At 37.5% G+C, this 22,173-nt stretch overlaps 1 protein-coding gene across 3 annotated transcripts; it reads left to right on the forward strand.

Annotated features, from left to right (window-relative positions):
* Positions 1-168: 168 nt before the first annotated feature.
* On the forward strand, positions 169-15,686 carry phex (phosphate regulating endopeptidase homolog, X-linked). 3 transcript variants are annotated; one of them, XM_067435346.1, is made up of 24 exons: positions 169-331; positions 419-479; positions 1,765-2,124; positions 4,564-4,620; positions 4,859-5,020; positions 5,102-5,185; positions 5,298-5,524; positions 5,609-5,677; positions 5,787-5,903; positions 6,013-6,096; positions 7,154-7,296; positions 7,511-7,604; positions 7,694-7,822; positions 8,580-8,681; positions 8,759-8,836; positions 8,946-9,049; positions 9,142-9,200; positions 9,730-9,784; positions 9,878-9,945; positions 10,030-10,160; positions 10,265-10,330; positions 11,551-11,655; positions 14,257-14,333; positions 14,427-15,686. In XM_067435346.1, exons 3-24 carry the CDS (start codon positions 2,001-2,003, stop codon positions 14,527-14,529), a joined length of 2,238 nt encoding a protein of 745 aa, XP_067291447.1. In that variant the 5' UTR covers positions 169-331; positions 419-479; positions 1,765-2,000; the 3' UTR covers positions 14,530-15,686. The 3 variants fall into 3 exon arrangements, with proteins under 3 accessions (XP_067291447.1, XP_067291448.1, XP_067291449.1); XM_067435347.1 differs by lacking the exons at positions 169-331; positions 419-479 and adding an exon at positions 2,937-3,040 and having other exon boundaries at positions 2,032-2,124; XM_067435348.1 differs by lacking the exons at positions 169-331; positions 419-479; positions 1,765-2,124 and adding exons at positions 2,405-2,669; positions 2,937-3,040.
* Positions 15,687-22,173: the final 6,487 nt, after the last annotated feature.

Below are 22,173 nucleotides of genomic sequence, written 5' to 3' on the forward strand. Positions count from 1 at the left end.
GTACAAATTGGCCACGTAATTGCCATAGACAGGGTGTGGGCCGTATCTGATTTGGATTTCATTGGTCTAATCTCGTGTGTTGCAAAGTGTTTAGGAAAAATGTTCCTTGTGACTGTGTCCTTCCTCTGTGGGGAAAAGTGTGCAATTTATGGAAATGTTTTGCCACCTATGATCATGACAGGCAACATGCGTCAATAATGTCAAAATCCAAAGATATTTTGGTGGAGGATCGTCGCTTCTAGATGTTCTTAAACCTGCAGACTGCTGTATATCACCACAGACGAGTCTCTGCAACATTGCTGTTGCAGTGTTGACCCTCTATTACTTTTCTGTGAGTTGAAAGTTAAAATGGATTCAATTTTGCTGATGAGACCATGTTTTACTTCCACTTTGCAATCAAATTATTTATTCATTTTAGTGAATACATCCTCTGTTGAATGAGTGCGAAGGCCCTCGGAGACACGCTGGAAAATGACAAGGTCAGTTCTTTCCATTTGCACAACACAATTGGTTATTCACTCCATCTGCTACAGCTGCGGATCTCCTACCCTTTGACATGTTTCTGACTCGAAAGCTGTTCATGAGGAAAGCTGCCCTCCATTAACTACACTAGTAGGGCTGTCATGCCCTGACGGATCAGCAAGTGTTTGTATTTCTTATCACAAGATAAGATGAAGCAGACATTGCATATTCACAGGAATCTCTGCAGTCCGTTCTTTTCTTTCGAAGTGATTTTTTACTGGGAAGCTAGACCTCAAACACTATTTAGTTGCTTTGAGATGATTACATATGAAAGCTGATAATAAATCAACATAAAACTAACAACAACAGTGCTATGATGTAAATACCACTTAAGGGAGTAAAATATGTTTACAATGGTATTACATACAGATTTGTGTTACTAATGAAAAAGATCTTTTATATAGTTTTAGTTTTAATTAGCGATAATAACCATGTTACAGTGGAAAAGCATACATCAATCATATTTCTTAAAGAATATTTATATTGATTTAGTAAATAACATAAATTACATCTATAATCTTAATTTACCTTCATATATATTAACCTACATTATAATAATACATTCAATACTGATATAAATGTGTTATTTATAAGATAGATTTAGTATTTGGATATATTAATATTAAACAACACTAACTTTAATGTTTAAATTAATATGATCATTTCATGTTAATAGTTCAATTTAATTTATTATATTATATATTTACATAATTATTTTATTTTAAAGATTTAATTAGATTAAACTTGGACAGTTTTCAGACTACTCCAAATTTGCTTGCATCTATCAGCATAGATATATTCGGCAGATCAGATCAGAAACAAACATTCATGATAAAACATCTAGGAAACTTTGTGTCCGCAGTAGATTGTTCCCTGGAACACACCCACATCACCACACCGTGTATGTTCCTCATTCTATTTTATCTTCTGGGATATACTGAGAATAAATACAGAAGTGTCTACATTTAACCAGAGGGCTCATCATCACAAACGTAGTGCAGGGACTCAGAAACACACACCTGGAGCCCAAACACAGACTATATCAGGGTAGATCCGCATATACACAGCCATCCCACCCTTCCTGCAGGACGCCATATAATTACTCCTGTAAGTAAGGTGCTCCAGTTGGCTCTGAGGAGGAGAGTTCCTCCTACTCCTGGATCTCCTAACTCTCTCTCATTCACTCCTTCACTCTGTCTTTCCCCTCCCTCCTTGCCTATTCTCCTCTCTCCTCTCTCTTAGTCCGGGACACTCTTTGGCAAGTAGAGCATGACACTCCATGCTGTCCATCTGCCACTGATCTGAGACCTGTGAGGCGAGACCACCTCTACACGGCCCCACAGGGATCCAAAAGGACCACGGCAGCCTGGGATCAGGACTTAAAAGTGCACATCTCCAGGCCAGGCAGAGTGGAAACCGGGTGAGAGGGATAGAGGGAGGAATAGAAAGAGAGGGAACACACTCAACTCAGTGGCAGTATGGAAATGGAGAGGCTGGGGAGAGGAGGAACCAAACCGAGCGCGGGCCCCAACACTCTCCTGAAAGCCACCCTGGCAGTGTGTGTGTGTGTCTGCATCGCACTACTGATAGCCGTCATCACGGGTGAGTAATTTGCATGCACAATTACCTGCTTACTACTAATGTGATGTATTGCACATTAAATTTAAGATAGATAGACAGATAGATACATACATACATACATAGAGTTGTGCTCTTCAGTCAGTTGAACTGTGCTCAGATGTGTTTGTGTGTGAGATTATTTTAGGAGTGTATACTGTTACACACTCAGCGTGTCTTTGAAGGCTGTAATTAGCACAGTAAGTAGGAGCTCCGGTTAGGAAACATGTATATGTGTCTTTAAAGTTTTGAGGCTAGAGGGCTGCGAGTGTGTATTTCTGTCGTTTAGGGAATGTGTGGGTGTTTAAGTTTAGGAAATAGTGTTTTTAAAGGGATTGTTGACCTAAAAAAAAACAACCTGTCAACATTTATTCACCCGTGTGTCGTTCCAAACGTGTACAACTTGTTTCTGTGGAACATAAATGAAGACATTTTGAAGAGCGTTCAAGTTGCTTTTTTCTCTAAAAATAAAAGGCGACTGGGTCTGTTAAGCTCCAAAAAGCACCACAAAAGTGCTGAATGACGTGAAGGTGAGTCATTTTTGGGTGAACTGTCCCTTTAAAAGTGCTGAAATGTGTGAATGGGTCTCTTGAACCCGAGACATTGTGTATGTACATCTCATGCTGTACGAGTGTGTGGATGTATAGTATTTTAGTATACACAAGTGTTTTCTGTGTGGCGTTGAGACAGCAAATAAATGATGTTCTTCTTATTGTTCTCAGTTGTTGAGGGCTGCCTGCATATTTGCGGTGAGACTAGAGTGTAATTATGCTCATTTCTGTCTGTACATATTCCAGTCACACACACACACACGCACGGCTGTGTCTGTTGGTTCTGAGGATAATGAGGCTCAGTCCCACGGGGCCGGGTGCTGGATCCTGCTGTGGTCATCTGCTGTCCAGTTGTGGACTGAACCATAAACACAGGCCTTTTAAAGCAATGCTTGTCTGATTTCACAACATACGTACAGTTTTGTGCTCTCAAAAACTCACTGATGCAAATTCACACAGCTTCACTGACCTCTGCATGGAGGGCTGATTGTGTTTCAGTGTGTTGAAATAGATGTTGCAAAAATGTATTCATTATTTTATAGTTTATATGGGTTAATTATATATTAAAATAAACATATCAATAATTAATTTAATGAATATTTGAATGAAGAGGTCAAACAAAAAAGGAAAAAGAAAATGTAACTCAGAAGCAGTGATGCCAGTAACGCATTACTCTAATCTGACTACTTTTTTTCAGTAACAAGTAATCTAACGCGTTACTATTTTCAAACCAGTAATCTGATTAAAGTAATTTATCCAAGTCACTGCACTGAAAAAATTATTTAGAAAATTTTGAGTTCATTGAAATTGAAATTTTGAGTTAATACAATGACAATTTTTTGAGATTCGACAACCTTTATTAAAATATTATTAAAAGATTTTGTAAGCATATTGGGTAATTGTGTGTGTTTTATTTCTGATGACGCATTGTGCTATTTTCATGATTTATCAATTTTTTTATGTGGTTCAGATACAAAAATATTTTGAGTTTCTATTTATTAAACAAATTTACTTCATTGTATCAACTCAAATTGTTAATTTCAATAAAAACAAAATTTTAAGGGCAACCAGGTTACTTACTTTTTTAAGTTAAACCAACAAAAACCAACCAACATTTTTTAAAATGTGTGAATTACTATTTTAGTCATTTTTCTTATTAAAAAATATTTTTGCTTTCTTCTTGCATCTTGGGGAGAGTATTTTTTTCAGGAAATATCTTTTAATTTCAACTTAAAATGTCAGGAGCTACATTGTTGACGTTACTGTTAAAAATGCACTTCCAGTAAAGTGAGTGTTGGCAAAAACGGTTGTAATTTCTATGTTGAGGCGGCAGGGCAGGGGCAACTGCTGAATGAAACTAATGAAGTAACTTGTAATCTTACTTAGTTACTTTTAAAATCAAGTAATCGGTAAAGTAACTAAGTTACTTCTTAAAGAAGTAATCAGTAATCAGATTACTTTTTGGCAACACTGCTCACACTGCTCAGGAGCAACTAAAGTTAACATTGTAACCTAATTAGCTGCTTTTAAAGACGTAACACTAATGCAACGTGTTACTTTTCCTCTGCCCTGTTTGTAGATGTGCAGCTTCTCTGGAATGTGTGTAGTAGAGCATGACCTATGTTTTTGTCCTGTGACATCCAGAGCATGGACAGCTGAATCCTGAGCACAGTGGGAACTGAGTCAATGTGTGTGTGTGTGTGTGTGTGTGTGTGTGTGTGTGTGTGTGTGTGTGTGTGTGTGTGTGTGTGTGTGTGTGTGTGTGTGTGTGTGTGTGTGTGTGTGTGTGTGTGTGTGTGTGTGTGTGTGTGTGTGAGAGCATATTTGTCTTGATTGGTCTGCTTGACAGATTTATTTTTCTCTCCCCCTGTAGTGTCACACAAAGCAAGCAATGAAGACTTTTGCCTTACCCCAAACTGTATTGAAGCAGGTAAACGTATATCGCACAGCCATGTGGGGGCTAGAATGTCATGTGGGCTTTTTTTTGTTGTTGTAATTGGCACTAGTAGGTAACAACCTAGCAATTCCCTAAACTATATACACGCACTTTTCCATTAAACATAACAAGCAGACATTATCATTCAGAGAAACTTCTGTTCAGTTCAAACACTGTTTTTACTGGTTTCAAGATTACTGTAATGCCGTGTTTGCTGATGTGTCGTCTCTAGCCGGTTCTATCCTGAGTAAGATGGATCAGTCTGTAGAACCATGTGATGACTTCTATCAGTACGCGTGCGGAGGCTGGCTCCAGGATAACCCCATTCCGGAAGACTCGTCCAGCTATGGGATTTACCCGTGGCTCAGACAGAATGTAGACCTCAAGCTGAAAGGTGCACTGATCCACATGATTCTGAACTAAATAAAACTACAGCCCAAATAAGGTGATTCAATATTAAATCTTTGTGCCACAGAGTTGTTAGAGCAGCCCATCAGAGGTGAAGACATTGAGGCAGTGAAGAAAGCCAAAATCCTCTACGCATCCTGCATGAACGAATGTAACAACCACAGTTCCATACAGCACTGTTCAGATCATTTTCCAAACAACCGTTGTTATTCTGAATAATACATCTTATGCATCTCTCTCTCTTCCTCCCTCTTTCCTGACAGCTGTCCTGGAGATTGAGGATGCCAAACCTCTGCTGAAGAATCTAAAGCAGAAGGAATTCCGCTGGCCGGTCCTAGGTGATGCGTTGGGCTCTTCCTCGCGGTGGGTGGAGTCTCAGTTTAACCTGCTGGAGACGCTGGCGCAGATACGCAGTCAGCACAGCAAGTCCGTCCTCATCCGGCTTTTTGTCTCTCCTGATGACAAGAACTCGAACCAGTATATCATCAAGGTGAGACAAACAGCACATGTCAAAACACTCTTTTGACATGTCACCTTCTAGCTTATCCAGTTCCTCTCCTCTTTTCCCCCCTAGCTGGATCAGGCCTCTTTGTCACTGTCATCCAGAGAAGATTACATCACCAACACAACTGAGGCACAAATGGTACATCGCTACATCTGTCACCCTGTATTATACATCATTGCTTGCAGTCACAGTCAGGCCTGGTATTACCTCTGCTATCTCAAAACATTCCTTTCATGCCTCTCTGCAGTATCGAGAAGCTCTTTTAAGGTTGATGGTTGATGTTTCTGTCATGCTTGGAGCCAATGAGCAGACCGCTGAGGCTCAGATGAAACCGGTACTTGATTTCGAAATGAAACTTGCCCAGGTGAGCAGCAAAACACTGGAAAATCTTAAGCCAAATTCCTTTAAATCACTGGCATTTAGAAAGAAAACAAGGCACTTGATCCTTCAATGGAGTGTGTGCTCTTCTGTAGATTGTGATCCCCTATGAAAACCGCACCAGTGAGAACATGTACAACAAGTACAGTTTGTCTAAACTGCAGCGCACCATTCCAGATGTAAGTGCATTATTATTCAAATATATGTATATTTTTTATACAATGTCATACTTATATTCATTAATTAGAAGAATAAATGAGCCAGGCTAATTAGTTGCCCACTATTCAGCCATTTTGAGGTGATCATTATTGGCTGATAACAGTTGAACTGAACAAAACAAAGTATGCTGTTTTTCCCAGCCCTAAAAACTTATTTGCTGAGGTCACGTTAAAGTCATGTCAAAGATCGTATTTATGAGATGAACACACAATGAATGTCAAAAATAGTCAAAATTAGTCAAAAATACCAGTGAGAAGCTTGGGGTTTTCTTTAAGCTCCGAGTTTATGAGTGGAGGGCATGTCAGTGAGAAACATGCCGGAATACCACAATACTTAGACGTGAATAGTTTGTTGTGTTTGTTTGTTTACACCGAAATTACCCAGAAACTGGAACAATTTGTACCCAGGACTTTTTTCCCCCCAGACCTATTGCTGTCTGCGTTTCCATTGCGGTCTAAAGTACTGTGAGTATTAGACAAATGGATGTAGGACTGCGCTTGACTTTCCAGTTCCCGCTGGATTTCGTCCTCTGCATATGAGCTTAATAAAGCTTGAACCTTGTCATATTTTTAAAGCTCCATTGTTGATTCGAATAGAAAACAAACTGTTACTACACGCACCCCCAACAAACGTTTAAAAATGGTGTAAATAAAATGCTGCGTGTAGTCAACCAATCAAGTTGGTTAAGCACAAAAGTCCCACCCCGAAAGTTCATTAAAATTCTGGGACATTTTCACCCAGAACTTCATTTAGACCTTGGTCACTGCGGTGGAAATACACGGAGTACCCAAAGTCCCTAGTTCCTGTTTCTAGTTTGTGAGGTAGAAACACGGCTATTGTAAGGCATTTTTATTTACAACAAAATAAGATAATTGCACAAAATATAAATGCATTGTATAGCAATATAATATGTATCAATAAAGTTACATGGCTTCAAAAATTAAATAAAACATTTTTTGTGTAGTTAATTAAGAGAGTGCATTGCCATCTTACCCTGTTATTTTGATATTTTTGCAGTTTAACTGGCTGAGTTTTGTCAGAGCAGTGGTTGACACTGAGCTCTACCCAGACCTGAAAATCTCCTCGTCGGAGCAGGTGATCGTACGTGCCCCACAATACTTTAAAGACCTCTTCAAACTCATCAACGGCACAGAAACCAGGTATCCAGACAGCTCTGAAAGGAGCAAAACCCTATTAAAGCCTACATCAGAGCCCTGAGGCTGTGCCTCTGTTGATCTGGACAGTGTCAGTTGTCTGATCACTGTGTTTTTGTGTGTGCTGTCCAACCTGTTTATTACCTGCTCTGCTCAATAACAGAGTCAAGATTACTTTATAATTCGGCTGCTCCAAATGTTTTTTCCACCCTCGCCCCAGGACGGTTGCCAATTACGTCATATGGAGATCCGTTTTTTCCAGAATCACCACCTTGAGCCGACGCTTCCTCTACAGATACCTGGACTTTGCTCGGGTTAGTGAACCACCTCCTTATTTTAACCCTCCACCAATCTTTGAATAAAAATAGATTTGCTGGGATTAAAAATAGCCGTCTCTTCTCAGGTTACCACGGGGACCACCTCTCTGACCCCTCGCTGGGACAAATGTGTAAATTATGTAGAAAACACACTCATCTATGCCACCGGTAGGCTCTTTGTCGATAAGCATTTCCAGGAGGACAAAAAACACATGGTACGGATTTTCTGTATTAAGATCATGAATATTAAAATTCAGCTTTGTCATTACAGGAATAAGTTATTCTTAAAATATATAAAAATAGAAAAGTTATTTTAATTTGTAATATTTCTGTTTTACTGTACACACACACACATATACACACGCACACATATACAGGAAAAATGGGCAAAAGTAAGGATTTGAGGAAGTTTGACAAGGGCTAAATTGTGATAGCCAGACAACTGCATCAGAGTATCTCCAAAACTGCAGCTCTTGCAAAAGTGCAAAAGTCAAAAGTGCTCCAAGGAAGGAACAGTGGTGAACCGCTGACAGGGACATGGGTGGCCGAGGCTCATTGATGCACCACGTGGGGAGTGAAGGCTGGTCCGTGTGGTCCGATCAAACAGATGAGCTACTATAGCTCAAATTGCTCAAGAAGTTGATGCTGGTTCTGATAAAAAGGTTTTAGAATATACAAATGTTATGCCCGATATATATATATACTATACTAAAATATACTATATATATATATATATATATATATATATATATATATATATATATATATATATATATATATAGCATATTTTAAAATGTAATTTATTCCTGTGATTACTCCAGTCTTCAGTGTCACAAGATTGATGTAGTTTTTGTCCCCATCTTGTGGCACTAATCATGAATAACAGCATGAAACACTGGATCTCAGTTTAATGTAAACTAATCAACATGACTTTGAATGCTCATCCGATTAATGTATTTGTCTATTATGAAGATGGAGGAATTAATAAATGGTATCCGGTGGGCGTTCATCGACATGCTAGAGAAGGAGAATGAATGGATGGATGAAGAAACAAAGAGAAAAGCAATAGATAAGGTGTGTATCAGTGTATGTTTTTTTTTAATACACAGCGTGTTCTTTTTCACATCATTACGGTCTATATATAACTTTAGGCCCACGCAGTCTTGGCGAAAGTGGGTTACCCAGACTTCATCTTAAATGACACCTACATTAATGAGGACATCAAACGAGTATGTTTACGAGCTTCTCAGATTTTGTTGTTGACGATATTCTAGTTTTAATTGTATTTGGCAGATGTCAGTACACTCAAAGTCATTGAGGTTTTATGTTTATGCACAGTTGTCGTTCACTGCGACAGACTACTTTGGGAATGTCATGCAGACTCTGAAGTTCATAGCTCAGTCTGACATCGGCTGGCTGAGGAAAACAGTCCCACGCACGGAGTAAGTTGTCAGCATTTTCAAAGCCTGTTAAAATTAGATGAAGCTGTCTTTTTGTTTGAACAAGATAAAACATCACTTTTTATTCCGCTCAGGTGGTTCACAAACCCAACTACAGTAAATGCATTCTACAGCTCCTCTACCAACCAAATCAGTGAGTTATTTATTTCAATGCCATCATTAATAAACAGATTTCTACTGGTTCTAATTTGTCAATCACAGCATTCTGTGAATGCGATTACCATAATTTTCTATAAAAACAGAAATATCAGCTTTAAATTAGAGAATTTAAATATCAATTTAAAGAAATATCAATTTTAAATTAAAATGGAAGTAAAGAAAACGGCGTAAATGAAATGATAATTAAAAAAAAAAATTATACTTTAAGGCAATAATAGGCAGTAAACACATTTATAATGTGAACTTTCTATTTTTCAAAGAATCCTGGAAAAAAATATCACAGTTAAACAACAATATTAAAACTGTTTTATACATTGATGATAAATGTCAAGAAAAGAGCAGCAAATCAGCATATTAGAATAATTTCTAAAATGAGACACTGAAGACTGGAGTAATGATGCTGAAAAATAAGTTTTGCCATCACAGGAATAAATCATATCTGTCAGGTATAATAGCAGTGTTTGATGTTTTTATATATTTGATCATGTTCTTCTTCTACCCAGGATTCCCTGCGGGAGAACTTCAGAAGCCATTTTTCTGGGGACTAGACTATCCTCGGTGAGACATAGACGCTTCTTCTTCTTGATGTTTTCTAATTTATATTCCCCCAGCACACTTTATACTAATTTGTGAAATGTGTTTTTGTGTCAGATCACTGAGCTATGGAGCGATCGGTGTAATTGTGGGGCATGAATTAACCCATGGATTTGATAACAATGGTAAGGCCATTTGATTTATGATGAGTCTCAGTACATGTGTTGCCTGATTCTCAAGGATATCTCTGTGTATTTGTGTTCATCTAGGCAGAAAATATGACAAAGATGGTAACCTGGACCAGTGGTGGAGCAACTCCTCCATCACCCGCTTCACCGAAAAGACACAATGCATGATTGACCAGTACAACAGCTACTATTGGAAGGAGGCGGGACTAAATGTACAGTGGGCATCAGCCTTTTTAATGCATTTCTTCTTCAACGTTTCATCAAAATGTTGCAGAGTTACCAACCTAATACTTAATACCCACAATCCCCTCTCAAGGTCAAGGGGAAGAGGACACTGGCAGAGAACATTGCTGACAATGGAGGGATGAGAGAATCTTTCAGGGTATTACAGCTTTTTCCACTATAATTATCCTAAAGTGACCTGAATCTGATTTACCGTCAGCTTGTCTCATTCCGAACCTGTAGGACTTTCTTTGATAGATTACAGAAGGGAAATTTTGAAAAATGTATTGCAGTTCGTGATTTGTGAACAAATCATCCAGATAACTTTTGTGACCCTGATCAAGTGATTCATTGAAAAATGTGACTCAAAATAATAATTCACAATTCATACACTGCTGCTTCTCTCAATTGGCGGTCACACTACATCTTTCATTCCATTGAGTTCTATTTCACATGTGAATATGAGCGACAGGAAACGCCAAAGTTGAAAGAAGAAGTTGAATATCACATAAAGAAGATGTATGACTTGTATATCAAGTTGTGACCTCTTGGCTAATTTAAAAGAATTAAAAGATCCCATTCCCTTTAAAAGCCATTTGCGCTTGCACCATGGCAGATTCGTTTTTTACAAGGCAGAATTTGTGAGCGGAAAGATTGAACACTTCTTCAGAGAGGAATGAACATTTTTAACATTTAAAAATGTTTGTGTGCTGCTGTGTGTAATAAGCAATGTGTATGTGTGTTGTGCGCCTGCCTAAAGGTGCATATTACTAACACGCTCTTTAATTAACTCAAAAAAATAACTTTAGACCAGATTTCAATTGGTCAATGGCGCAGTCTATTTCAGTTGTCTCAAAATAGCAAACAGTGAGCCTAAACACACCTTATTTTCAGACCAGCACACCCATGGGTGCAAAAATGCATTTGCTATTTAAACAATGTGGCACAGGGCGGCAGGTTTATGATAGGGCACTTTATATTTTTACATTGTGGATGCGTTATGTTTCTGAAAAAGACAGTTGCAGTGTCCATGGGAATTTCACATGCTCAAAGTCTACTGTGACTGCTGCTTTAGGAGAGTTAAGATATTCTATGAATAAATTATTAAATATATCACACAGCTTAAAAACTAAATGGCACACGATTCATGTGAAACACTTTTATCATACTTTAATGGTTCTTTTTTTATCCTTTCTGAAGCTTAAAAGCTCCAGTGACTTTTCATTTTAATTGCGCAGAAAAAAAATCCTGTCTGTGTTCCATGGAAGAAAGAAAGCTTGGAATGACATAAGGGGCATATTTTTTAGCTATTCCTTTGTTTTGGTGTGTATATTTATTATTATGAGTATCATGTACATGTGAACATGTGCATGTCTGCAGGCCTACAGGAGATGGATCGAGAAAGAGAGGGGAGGAGTCGAGGAGCCTCTCCTACCTGGTGCGGGTCTGACCAACAACCAGCTGTTCTTCCTCAGTTTTGCCCATGTCAGTATTCAGTATTTCACACATACATACTTAGGCCTAAATGTCAGATGTCACAGACATTCTATTTTATTCTTAATAATTTAGACACGGTTGGAAAAGTATCCTTTTTAGGGGGTTTATCAGTATCCTAAATAGTATGCAAGATTAGAATGAGCATTTTATGAGATTGTTTTAGTATGTACTCAAAAGTATACACTTTCCCATTATTAAGTAAATACTTTTAAGTGCATGCAATATGCACATTGAGTTCAAAGGTGCAGTAAGTTATTTCTGAGAAACGCTGTTGAAAGGGGATTGGATCAAGCACCACGACACTTGTAGCCAATCAGCAGTAGGGGGTGTGTCCACTTATCATGGGGGAGGAGAGAGAGTGAACAAAGACTGTAGAAAAAGAGATGGCTGAGAGACATGTAAGCCCGACCAAATCGTCCCAATGGAGGCCAATGATGACGGGTGAAGGTGGCTGTGCGTTCTATGTTTTCAGTTGGGCATAAAGGATTTAATTCCAATTCTTCTTAATCTGACTCCATTTAATCATAATTTAGAATTTAGTTTAGAATGCCAATTGGTTATTTGGTCATTTATTTAACCCTTTGTTGAAACGATGTCCGTTCGTAACCTAAATAATTCCAGAGCAAGTCAGAATCAATCAAAGTGTAACAATTTATTAACAGTCAGGTAAATGTATAATGCCAATTACATAATCAATTCAAAGGTAATCCATCAAATACTCTGAAGTAAAGAATGAAATGTATACCTAACTTATCAAGGTTACATAATGCTGCATGGGTTAAAACGTCCAGCATTACGGGCTGACCTGAGTACAGTATCGAGCCCTGAGCTCTTTGCAACATTTCCTTAAATACCCAGAACCATTTGAAACTCTTTCAAATGTAAACACGAGTTCACAATGGGAATTTGCATTAATCAAGTCCTATAGACTTGTATGGAAGAGAGGCCAAATGGCTGAAAGCCACACCCACCATACACCAAGGAAAGATATATTTAAACTCTTAAAATATGTATGATGTTCTAGTTTCCTTCTGTGGAGTTGAGATATTTGTACCAGTCACACTGAGACATTTCAAATGATAACAAACACATAAAATACTGTATCGTGAGGATTGACATTGTAACAAAGAGAGTTCTGGTGCATTTCAGGTGATCTCAATATGAGGGGGAGCAGGAGTTTGGTGTGAGCAGGAGTTTGGTGTCAAGTTTCATGTGAAAGGAAAGGCATGAAAATTAGTGTCATTCGTAGATGGTTCACTCTGTGTGATGTCGTCTCGGACAGAGATGCTGAGTTCAGATGCCAATTTCCTTTGTTTTCTCAGAGCGATTACACATTTCGGCATCAGCTAGTTTTTTCCAGCCTTACAGACATTACAAATGAGAAAATGTCAGAGGAATAATGCTGGGAAAAGAAGGGTTATGATCAGGCAAAGCTGATAGAAAAGCTTTCCAGCGCTGGAGAGAACTAAGCGGGAGCTAAGCCTGAAATCAGATGCTGAGATTGATGTTTCTGCTCCATATGTGAGTAACATTGGTTTTGCTATGAACCAAGATATGCTGTTGTTGTAATGTTAGCCATAAGAACAGGACCGTTGTCTGGAGCTGGTGTGCTTCTGGCGACTAACAACAACTCTCTTGTGTACTGTATATTGTTTTTTTTGTTCAGCCTTGTCGTTTGTCATTTTGCTTTGCTTCAAATTATAATAAGATTTTGGGGAGAAGCAATGAAGGTAAGGGTGTGTTTGCTGGGTTGATTTTAAATGTCAACAGTGTTTCTCAGAAATCACTTACTGCACCTTTAAGGAAAGACACAACAGATGAATATGCTAAAATATTAAACAAACATATATCATCATACTTCCTCAGTTGATTGATAATTTTTTTTTTAAAAGCAACAAAAAGTTTATGTTTCAGATATGCAAATAAGGCATTATCTAATTAAATATGCACTATTTTTTTCCTTCTTTTTTTGTTGTTGACATATCAGTTTTTAGATATCTCCTTTTATCACATAAACCAGAAAAAAATGCTATGTTTTGGGAGATAAAATGCATAACATCAAGCAAATTATTTATGAATATATGAATAAACCCCTTTGTAAAAGCTTCAGAAAAAAGAAATATATAAATTGCTACTGAATTCAGTGTATCAGAAAAAAATAATTTTGAGAAAACGTCCATTAAAAAAAGATACTGTCATTGAAATCTTCAGACACAAATGGATAAAGTGCAATAAAATAAACACAAGTAGGTGTATTTTTTATGTTTTCTTTCCTCTATAGCCAACAAGGCCAACATGTTTTTTGCATGTAGTGTTTTGCCTTAAAGAGATAAAAAGAAAATGAAAATTCTGTCATTTACTAACCCTCGGGTTGTTCAAAACCTGTTTCTTTGTTCTGTTGAACAAAAATGAAGATATTTTAAAGAATGTGGCCTGGTAACAAACTTTCTTCCTTTGTGTTTAGCAGAACAAAAAAAAATGTAAACAGGTTTGGAACAACCTGAGAGTGACTGAATGATGATAGATTTTCATTTTCCCTTTAAATAAAACTCTTATTGATTTGTTTGTGTGTATATTGTTATGTGCTAGGTTCGCTGTAATGCCTACAGACCAGAAGCAGCACGTGATCAGATCCAAAGTGGAGCTCACAGCCCTCCTAAATATAGGTAAGATGCAGTAATATATACAGCTCATTTACATCTATATTACATCCCCTATCCCTCAATGACACTGACTTTGCTCTCATTGCTATGATGAAGGGTTATTGGAGCTATGAGCAACTATGAAGAGTTCCGTAAAGCTTTTAACTGCCCTGAGACATCAATCATGAACAGGGGGGCGGAGTCCTGTCGAGTGTGGTAATGAAAATAAGGACCCTGTGAAGATTTCAATCACAGCACAACCCAAACCTCCTTATTTTGTCCCGTTCACTGGTTTCTATAGAGAAACAGCGGTTACTAACACTGAACCCTGGGGCCGTGCTGACCACTGCAGCGCCTGGCCCTCCTTCAGCCACTGGAATACTGTACACACCTGAAAGCTTTCGGCCAGATCTGCGCTTTACTGTCTGACCTCAATTATAATGTGCAAATGGACCACAACAATTCCTTTGAGGCCTTTCTTTTACACACAAATTAGGTCGCACTGTTGCTTTAAGAGTGCTATAAATTATTGTTGTTGTTGATAACAGTTAACATTGTCATTTTATTTCATTGAACACGTAAGTAAATAATTATTGTTTTCCTGAGGTTTTCAAACTGTTTTTGTGGTGTGTGTTTTTACTTTGCAGAAAAACAAATCAGTTTTAGTGTATTGTACATGTTCATGATGAAACGGAAGTAGTGACAGAACTTTATTTAGTAATGTGACGTTCCTCTGAGTGTAATTTTCTACAAATAAAAAAATGTAGGATCTGGGCGTTGCACTCAAAAATGAATGCAAGCTTTATTGTGAGGGGGGAAAGACGGGGTTTCAGAGAATTAATGATTGCAGGAATCTGGAATACATCACCCAAAGTCTGTCGTTATACCAAAAAGACATTTTTATCAAACATTACAAGGTCCAAAAAATATACAGTCCTTCACAATAAGACCTGAAACATGCATTTACAAAAAAAGATTTTCATGTCATGTTTATTTCATGTCAAGTTGATTTAGATTATTTATGAGCCACAAACTGTTTTCTGACAGCGTGCTTTTAAAAGTATGTATTTTTATATTTATTTGGCTATGTAATAAGCGGAATAAAATATATAATCATAATATCATTATAGCAAAATAAACAGGACAGATAGGGTGATCAGATACATTATTCCTTGTCTCTGCATATTTTCGCTGGCATATGAGATTTGACTATTTTAACATAAACACATGCACAAATCTGCGCAAGATAATCCAGACATTCATGAAACACTGAGACTTGTTGCGTATGTTGTTGTGTATGGTGTATAGACTTTTTTGTTATTATTATTATGGTGGGAAAACAGGCATTTTACAGCATTGCCACGAAGAACCATTTTGGGTGACCAGTTCTTAAAATAATCTTTTTTATATTTTTATTTTAATATTCAGAAGAACACTATTCCACTACAAGGAACATTTGTGCATTGTTAAGGTTCCATGGATATTAAAGTTTCTTCACAGAAACAATAAATGCCAATAAAGAACCTTTATTTTTTAAAGGGGTCCTATTATGCTTTTTCACTTTTTCAACTTTAGTTAGTGTGTGATGTTGCTATTTGAGCATAAAAAAGATCTGCAAGGTTGCAAAGCTCAAAGGGAAATATTTTATTTAACAGAATCCATTTTTCAAGGAACTACAACGAATGAGTCGTTTGGACTACAACAAGTTTTTTCCAGGCTTCTGTGAAGTCACAATGTTACTCATTTAAATAAACCCCACCCACGGAATACGCAAAAACCGCTATGAGGCTTGGTTGAGCTGCATTAGGCCCCGGTCAAAGAGAACACGTTTTTTTGCAGCGAGAGGCGCCTTTTTAAAATCGTTTTCTATTGGCAGTGAGTGTTTCTATTGGCATGATGTTTATTCGCCCCAGGCACCTCGCGTTTTAACCGCCTGCTGTGCCTCACGCTTTTGAAAGTTAAAAAAAGTTTTTATTTATTGTCCAATCAAAGTAATGGAGAGGCGGGCCTTCCATTGTGGTCACGGTTACCTTGATTAGACTGACAGCACAGCTGATTCGGGGGTTGCCTAGCAACATAAAAACCACAGCACACTGCTCTTTTCTAAATTAAAAAAGAGAAGACAGTGTTGTTGCTATGTCAAAAAGACAGTGTCTCTTGTTTCCAAAAACTCATTTTTTTAACCTTCTGTGGCCGACAAACTTAGAGTGGTTTTAAACACTGTTCGTGAACATTATAACCCCAACTTTTATCTGTGCGCTCCACATTTGCGGAGAAAAGCTTCCAGAACCTAAAGCAGTACAATGCAGGCTACGCACAAAAGCTTTTACTGAAATGGAGCAGTTCCCATATTATCAGGAAAATCCATTTTTTTGTGGATCACAACTTGTATGTCTTATTATTTTGCATTTTCTATGAACAGTTCCAATGTTAAGTTTTATTTTGTTGCTACGATGTAAACGGTAAAGCTTTGCCTCCGCTCACCTGCTAGCTAACATAAGCATTACTGTAGCTTTTGAAAGCCTTTTCACCATCCCTAGGGAAAATTAACCTTGGTTTTATGACCAATTACTTCTGAAAATTACAACAACAACAACAACAACAAAACATTCTGAAACTTCCTGTGAAATCAGTGCTTGCAAAGTGCTCTGCATGAAATCCGTTCTGAATGATCCTCTTGTTTGTTAACATTCTTAAGTCTGAATCAGGCTTGACTTGGTTTGAAATTGACACCATCCTTAATATTTACATCTGAGTAGAAGAGGTAATGGTAAGAGGCGTGACATTCGGGCCAGCTAACCAATCACAGCGCATTTTTTATTTCGGAAGGAGGGGCTTCATCGAACTTGGAGCTAAACGACATGTTCGGGCCAGACTGGGGAGAGAGGTAATGTAATCATGTAAAATATGTAAAAAAAAAAAAAATTACAATAAAAAATGAAAGCATATACTAGTACACTCCAAAAACAAACTGAAGACTTCGTAAAAGGGCGTAATAGGACCCCTTAAACAGTGCAGGCAGAGGAAATCAATGCAAATCTTCTTTTATTTCACATGACCAATCCGGAAAAATGGCTGAATAAACAGTCCAGGCACAGGGGGAAATTGGATAAATGGAATGAAAAATGGAATCAGCCCTATTGGACATAAACTCAGAGCATGTATTAAGCACAGACACTGCAGCAGTCCAATAATGCAGATAGGATGGTGAACCAAAATCAATTGCTTTGACCTCCATCTATGCCGGAATAACAGTGGAAGTCTTGTGGGGACCAAACGGTGAAAAACAGAATTTCATTGATTGGACTGCTAAAAGGGAAGGGTCTAAAAATAACCTAGAGTTCCTGAGGAGATGCATCCGTCAGTCTGTGTGTAGCGGTGTTTGCTGTCATTGTGAGGAGCTGGAGAAAGAGAGTGACAAAGTATAATGGGTTCAAATGTCCAGGGGGCCAAATCTTCATTCTGCCTGGAGGAGACTGGAGATGAAAAAGGGAGAGAAAGCTGGAGGTATAGAGAGTGAGTTTTGTAGAACAATGCCAGAGGCAGCCAAATCGTCCACTGAAGCATGAGGCCTGTGAATGGGCGAACACAACGGTGCCCTGCAGTCACATGCTATATTATATCTAAAATTATTTAAAACATTTTTGTTCTTTTATAAATAGAATGCATGGAGTTTTTACAAAACCCATTAACTGAGAATACATGATGGAACATTTAGAATTAAACTCTTTTTATATAAGGAATTATTTTTCTGTGAAATGCAACAGGTGTTTTTTGAATAATTCTTATTAAAAATTCTTATTAATAATATCGTAAAATTAGAATTTAGGCCTGTTCCTCACACACAAATCCTTTTTTTTTCTCCCCTCTCTTTTACATTTTTATTAGTATATTGGGTCTTCAATTATAATCGGTAATTCTCTTTGATTAAAAATGTCTAATGTGTAAAATGTCTAAATGCCAAAGACATTCTTCCAACAAAAAAAATCACCTTTTATGTTCCATGGAGAAACATTAAGCAAATGATAACAGATTTGTAATTTTGGCATAAACTATCCATTTAAAAGAAATGGTGACAATATACAGTACCTATTAAATCCATAATTACCCTAAATCGCAAGCTACTCTCTTTTTCTAGCCAGCACATCCAAATCCATCCATTATTTAGCAATGCATCTAATACTTCAAAATCATCAAAAGTTTGATGCGTAAGAAACGCTCCTCAAAGAGCCCATGCATCTGTTATAATGAAAAGGAAAGTCAGTGCCTCAATTAACCGTTTCCTCCGTTTCTCCTGTCCTATTTATCTCTCTCTCTCTCTCCTTCTCTCAGGCTGTCTTTGAGACAAAGACAATAACGTAATAATGAGCTTTTATGTATAATGTTCCTATGGTAACACACCGCCCAATGGGTGCATTGGATCCTGCTATTTGTTGAGGGGCCACACTGTCTGTAAGAGCAAAAACTTAATTATAATATTATTAGTGCATGCATTATCTTTACTCAAACCGATCACATACTCTCCCCATAATGCACTACAACTGGTGGCCTGAGCTAATGAGGAACCGGGACAATCGCAGACCTAAAAGAGCAATAATCAATTCAGTGGTTAATAGGCCCATCAATCTTTAAAAGATCTCGCCCATAGTAATTAAAAGCTGATTGCATTAACTTATCCTTTGTCTCTGTGTATTAGAATCACTGCTGTAGATATTGTAGGCAATTAAAGTACTTGATTTTGTGTTTGTGTGAGAGATACATACATATATAGTAAAACCAGGTTTAAAGCGTTTCCATAGGTTTGCCACTAGAGGGAGATTTAACCATGACTGTGTTTATGGTTTATAGGCCTATATTTCTTTGTCTTTTACGCTAAAATGCGATTTGTATTTGCGTCTTTAAACAGACGCATCACACTGAATGTTGCATAGGTTAAAGAGTAGTTTATATAAATACGAATAGCTACCCGTACTTTGCTTTTTGCAGATACCTGTTGAGGTAAGATAGGTTCACATTGGTCTGTTCTCGGGAGTTTAATTACGTTCGGTTTGAGTGCCATGATAGGCACATGCAGAGATAAGAACTGGGGTACTAAGAGCTTTTTGAAAGCATTAAACACAGCTGGATGAGCCTGAAGAGCCCAGAACATTTTAAACAACCAGACCTGCACATTTCTACACTAGTTAATCCGATGGAGGGAATGAAACGTAATGAAAAATTATATAATTAAAGGTAAGTAATCTATCTATCTATCTATCTATCTATCTATCTATCTATCTATCTATCTATCTATCTATCTATCTATCTATCTATCTATCTATCTATCTATCTATCTATCTATCTATCATGTCTGACATGTGTTTACTGAAACACTTTTTATTTCTTAAGATGGAGGGAATGCAACTATAAAATGCATAGATGAAAATGAAAGGTAAGTGAAAATCTTCTATCTGACTTTGTAATGAAAATCTATCAGGAAGGTATTGCTTGAGTAAACTGCAGCCATTTTCAAAATATACATAGTGCTTCCGGATGACATTTAAGTGGCAGAGAATTGGCATTATCCTTCTCAGTTTATGAATCACAAAACAGCAGGAATTCAGGCCAGAAAACATGACAAGAGGAACATTTGGGTCATACAGTTTATCTGCCCACAGGTTTTTGTAGACATTATGTTTTCCATCAGTGCCCAGTAGAGTGTGGAAGACAGATTCAGCGTTAATATTCTGTCTAAGAGCTGGGACCGTACCGTTGCGAGGTCAGGTTGCCAGATTCTCCTTAAGGGCTTATCCAAAATAAACACACGAGGAGATACGCTGAAAGCAGAACGGCCAAGAAATGGAAGAATTATTTTTAGATGTGTATGGTCAAGATGCAGCAGGAGATGAGCCTAGGGAATTTGGGAGCTAATCTTTTTTTGCAAGTAATTCCTTGTAGAAAGCATGGCTGGACGCCACTTTCTCATAACAAAACTCCTCATCAATAATGCACTCATCAGTATTGTTTAATAATTTACTTTGAGAAAGTATACAAGAAAGAAAACATGTTTCTTCTACACTGTAGAAATGTATTTAAAAAATAAGTTACCTGGTTGACTTAAAATTTTGAGTTCATTGAAATTAAAAATTTGAGTTAATACAATTAACATTTTTTAGAATCTACAACATTTATTAAAATATTATTAAAATATTTTGTAAGCATATTGGGTAATTGTGTGTGTTTTATTTGTGAAGACAGTGAAACGCTAAATTGTGCTATTTTCATGATTTATCACATTTTTTATGTGGTAGATACAATAATATTTTGAGTTTATATTCATCTAACCAATTGTATCCATTGTATCAACTCAAAGTTTTAATTTCAATAAACTCAAAATTCTAATGCAACCAGCTTACTTACTTTTTTAAGTTAAACCAACAATATTTGTTTTACAGTGTAGTACTCATGTAAGACACCTTTTAAAGAGCTGTATGGAGATCTGTGTCCTTGAGAAAACGAGAACATGAAATGTTGCTGAAAATCGCCTGGCTTCTAGTGTGATCTCGAAGCACGTGTCTGTTGTGGTGGTAATGATGGAGAATGGACTCAGAGGCGGGAATGATTATGGGGGTAATTAGAGTAACAGGCACATGAGCTGTCAGGTGGGAACCAATGTGAGTGATCTCAAGTATGATTTATGAACGGCAATCCAGAAGAACTAAATTATTGCCTCCGCCTCTCATGGTAAAATACCATCTGGAGTGGAACATGCTGACACACTTAAATCATATTCGATCGGCCTAGGTGGTAGTAAAATGTATGGACATATGCTCATCTACATGAATATCATGATTTATGGTGCTGATTTGCAGGCAGAGAGATCTATTAATTTATTCTCAAATGTAATAAAAACGCAGTTCATCCATCCATTCAATGACTTGATTAGATCTATTCTATGATGATTATTTTTTATTAAAATACTTTTTCAAGGTGAAAAGTATTTTTGGGTGAGTTGCACCACAATGCAATATTTATTTTCAAATGATATGTTCAAAAAGTTTTTCAAAACCAAATAAAACCAAGATGAATTTCTAAGAACTTTGTGCATGTGTTTTAAACTAACATTTTAAACTATGCTGAAACTCTGAATGAGGCTGTTTAGTGTTACATCATAGTTACATCAGACAAGAGTTCAACATGAAAACAAAGGGGCATTGTTCTATGAACAATGACTGACAATACTATCTGCCAAATGACTTCTACAAATGTCCTTCACGCAAATCTATTCTGTAGAATCCACTTCTTTCTCGCACTTCCGATTTGAGCGGTGTGCCATTGTCAGTGGGATAACTTGGATCAGTCATTGACAAGAACATTGCCTCAGGGTCTGGCGGACTGAACCGCTACACATCCGTCAGCCGTTCTGACATCACTTCAACTCTTTACAAGCTGAAAGACACAGATGATTCATGATTCTATAAAAGCCCGCTTTAATCACCTGCTCTTCCAGAATATAAATCCAAAACACAACGCCCTCAGCAAGACATCCTTGCCTGCCGAACAGCATTCACGGGCTGCGCTGCCATTTGTGACTCTGAAAACAGAAAGTGCATTTCTAAAAGGGTTGTTGTCGCTCTGGCCTTGAGGCAAAATAAGTAGATTTGGGAAGAAAAGCCTGGGACTCAGTGTCTAACTAGATTAGACCTCTTTTTTTTTTAAGGGTTCTTATCCATCATGGTTTTGCAGCTAAAAGCATGCCACCATTACTCTGCCGTTCCCACTGAAGACACAGAGAGGCTGAGAGAGGTAGATAAATGAGGTGAAAATAAGAAAACGTTGAATGGAAAGGCAGAGGAAGCAATTAGGAGGGAAAGGTAAATGGTTT

This window comes from Pseudorasbora parva, chromosome 24 (genome assembly GCF_024679245.1).
Source record: "Pseudorasbora parva isolate DD20220531a chromosome 24, ASM2467924v1, whole genome shotgun sequence".
NCBI classification, from domain to species: Eukaryota; Metazoa; Chordata; class Actinopteri; order Cypriniformes; family Gobionidae; genus Pseudorasbora; species Pseudorasbora parva.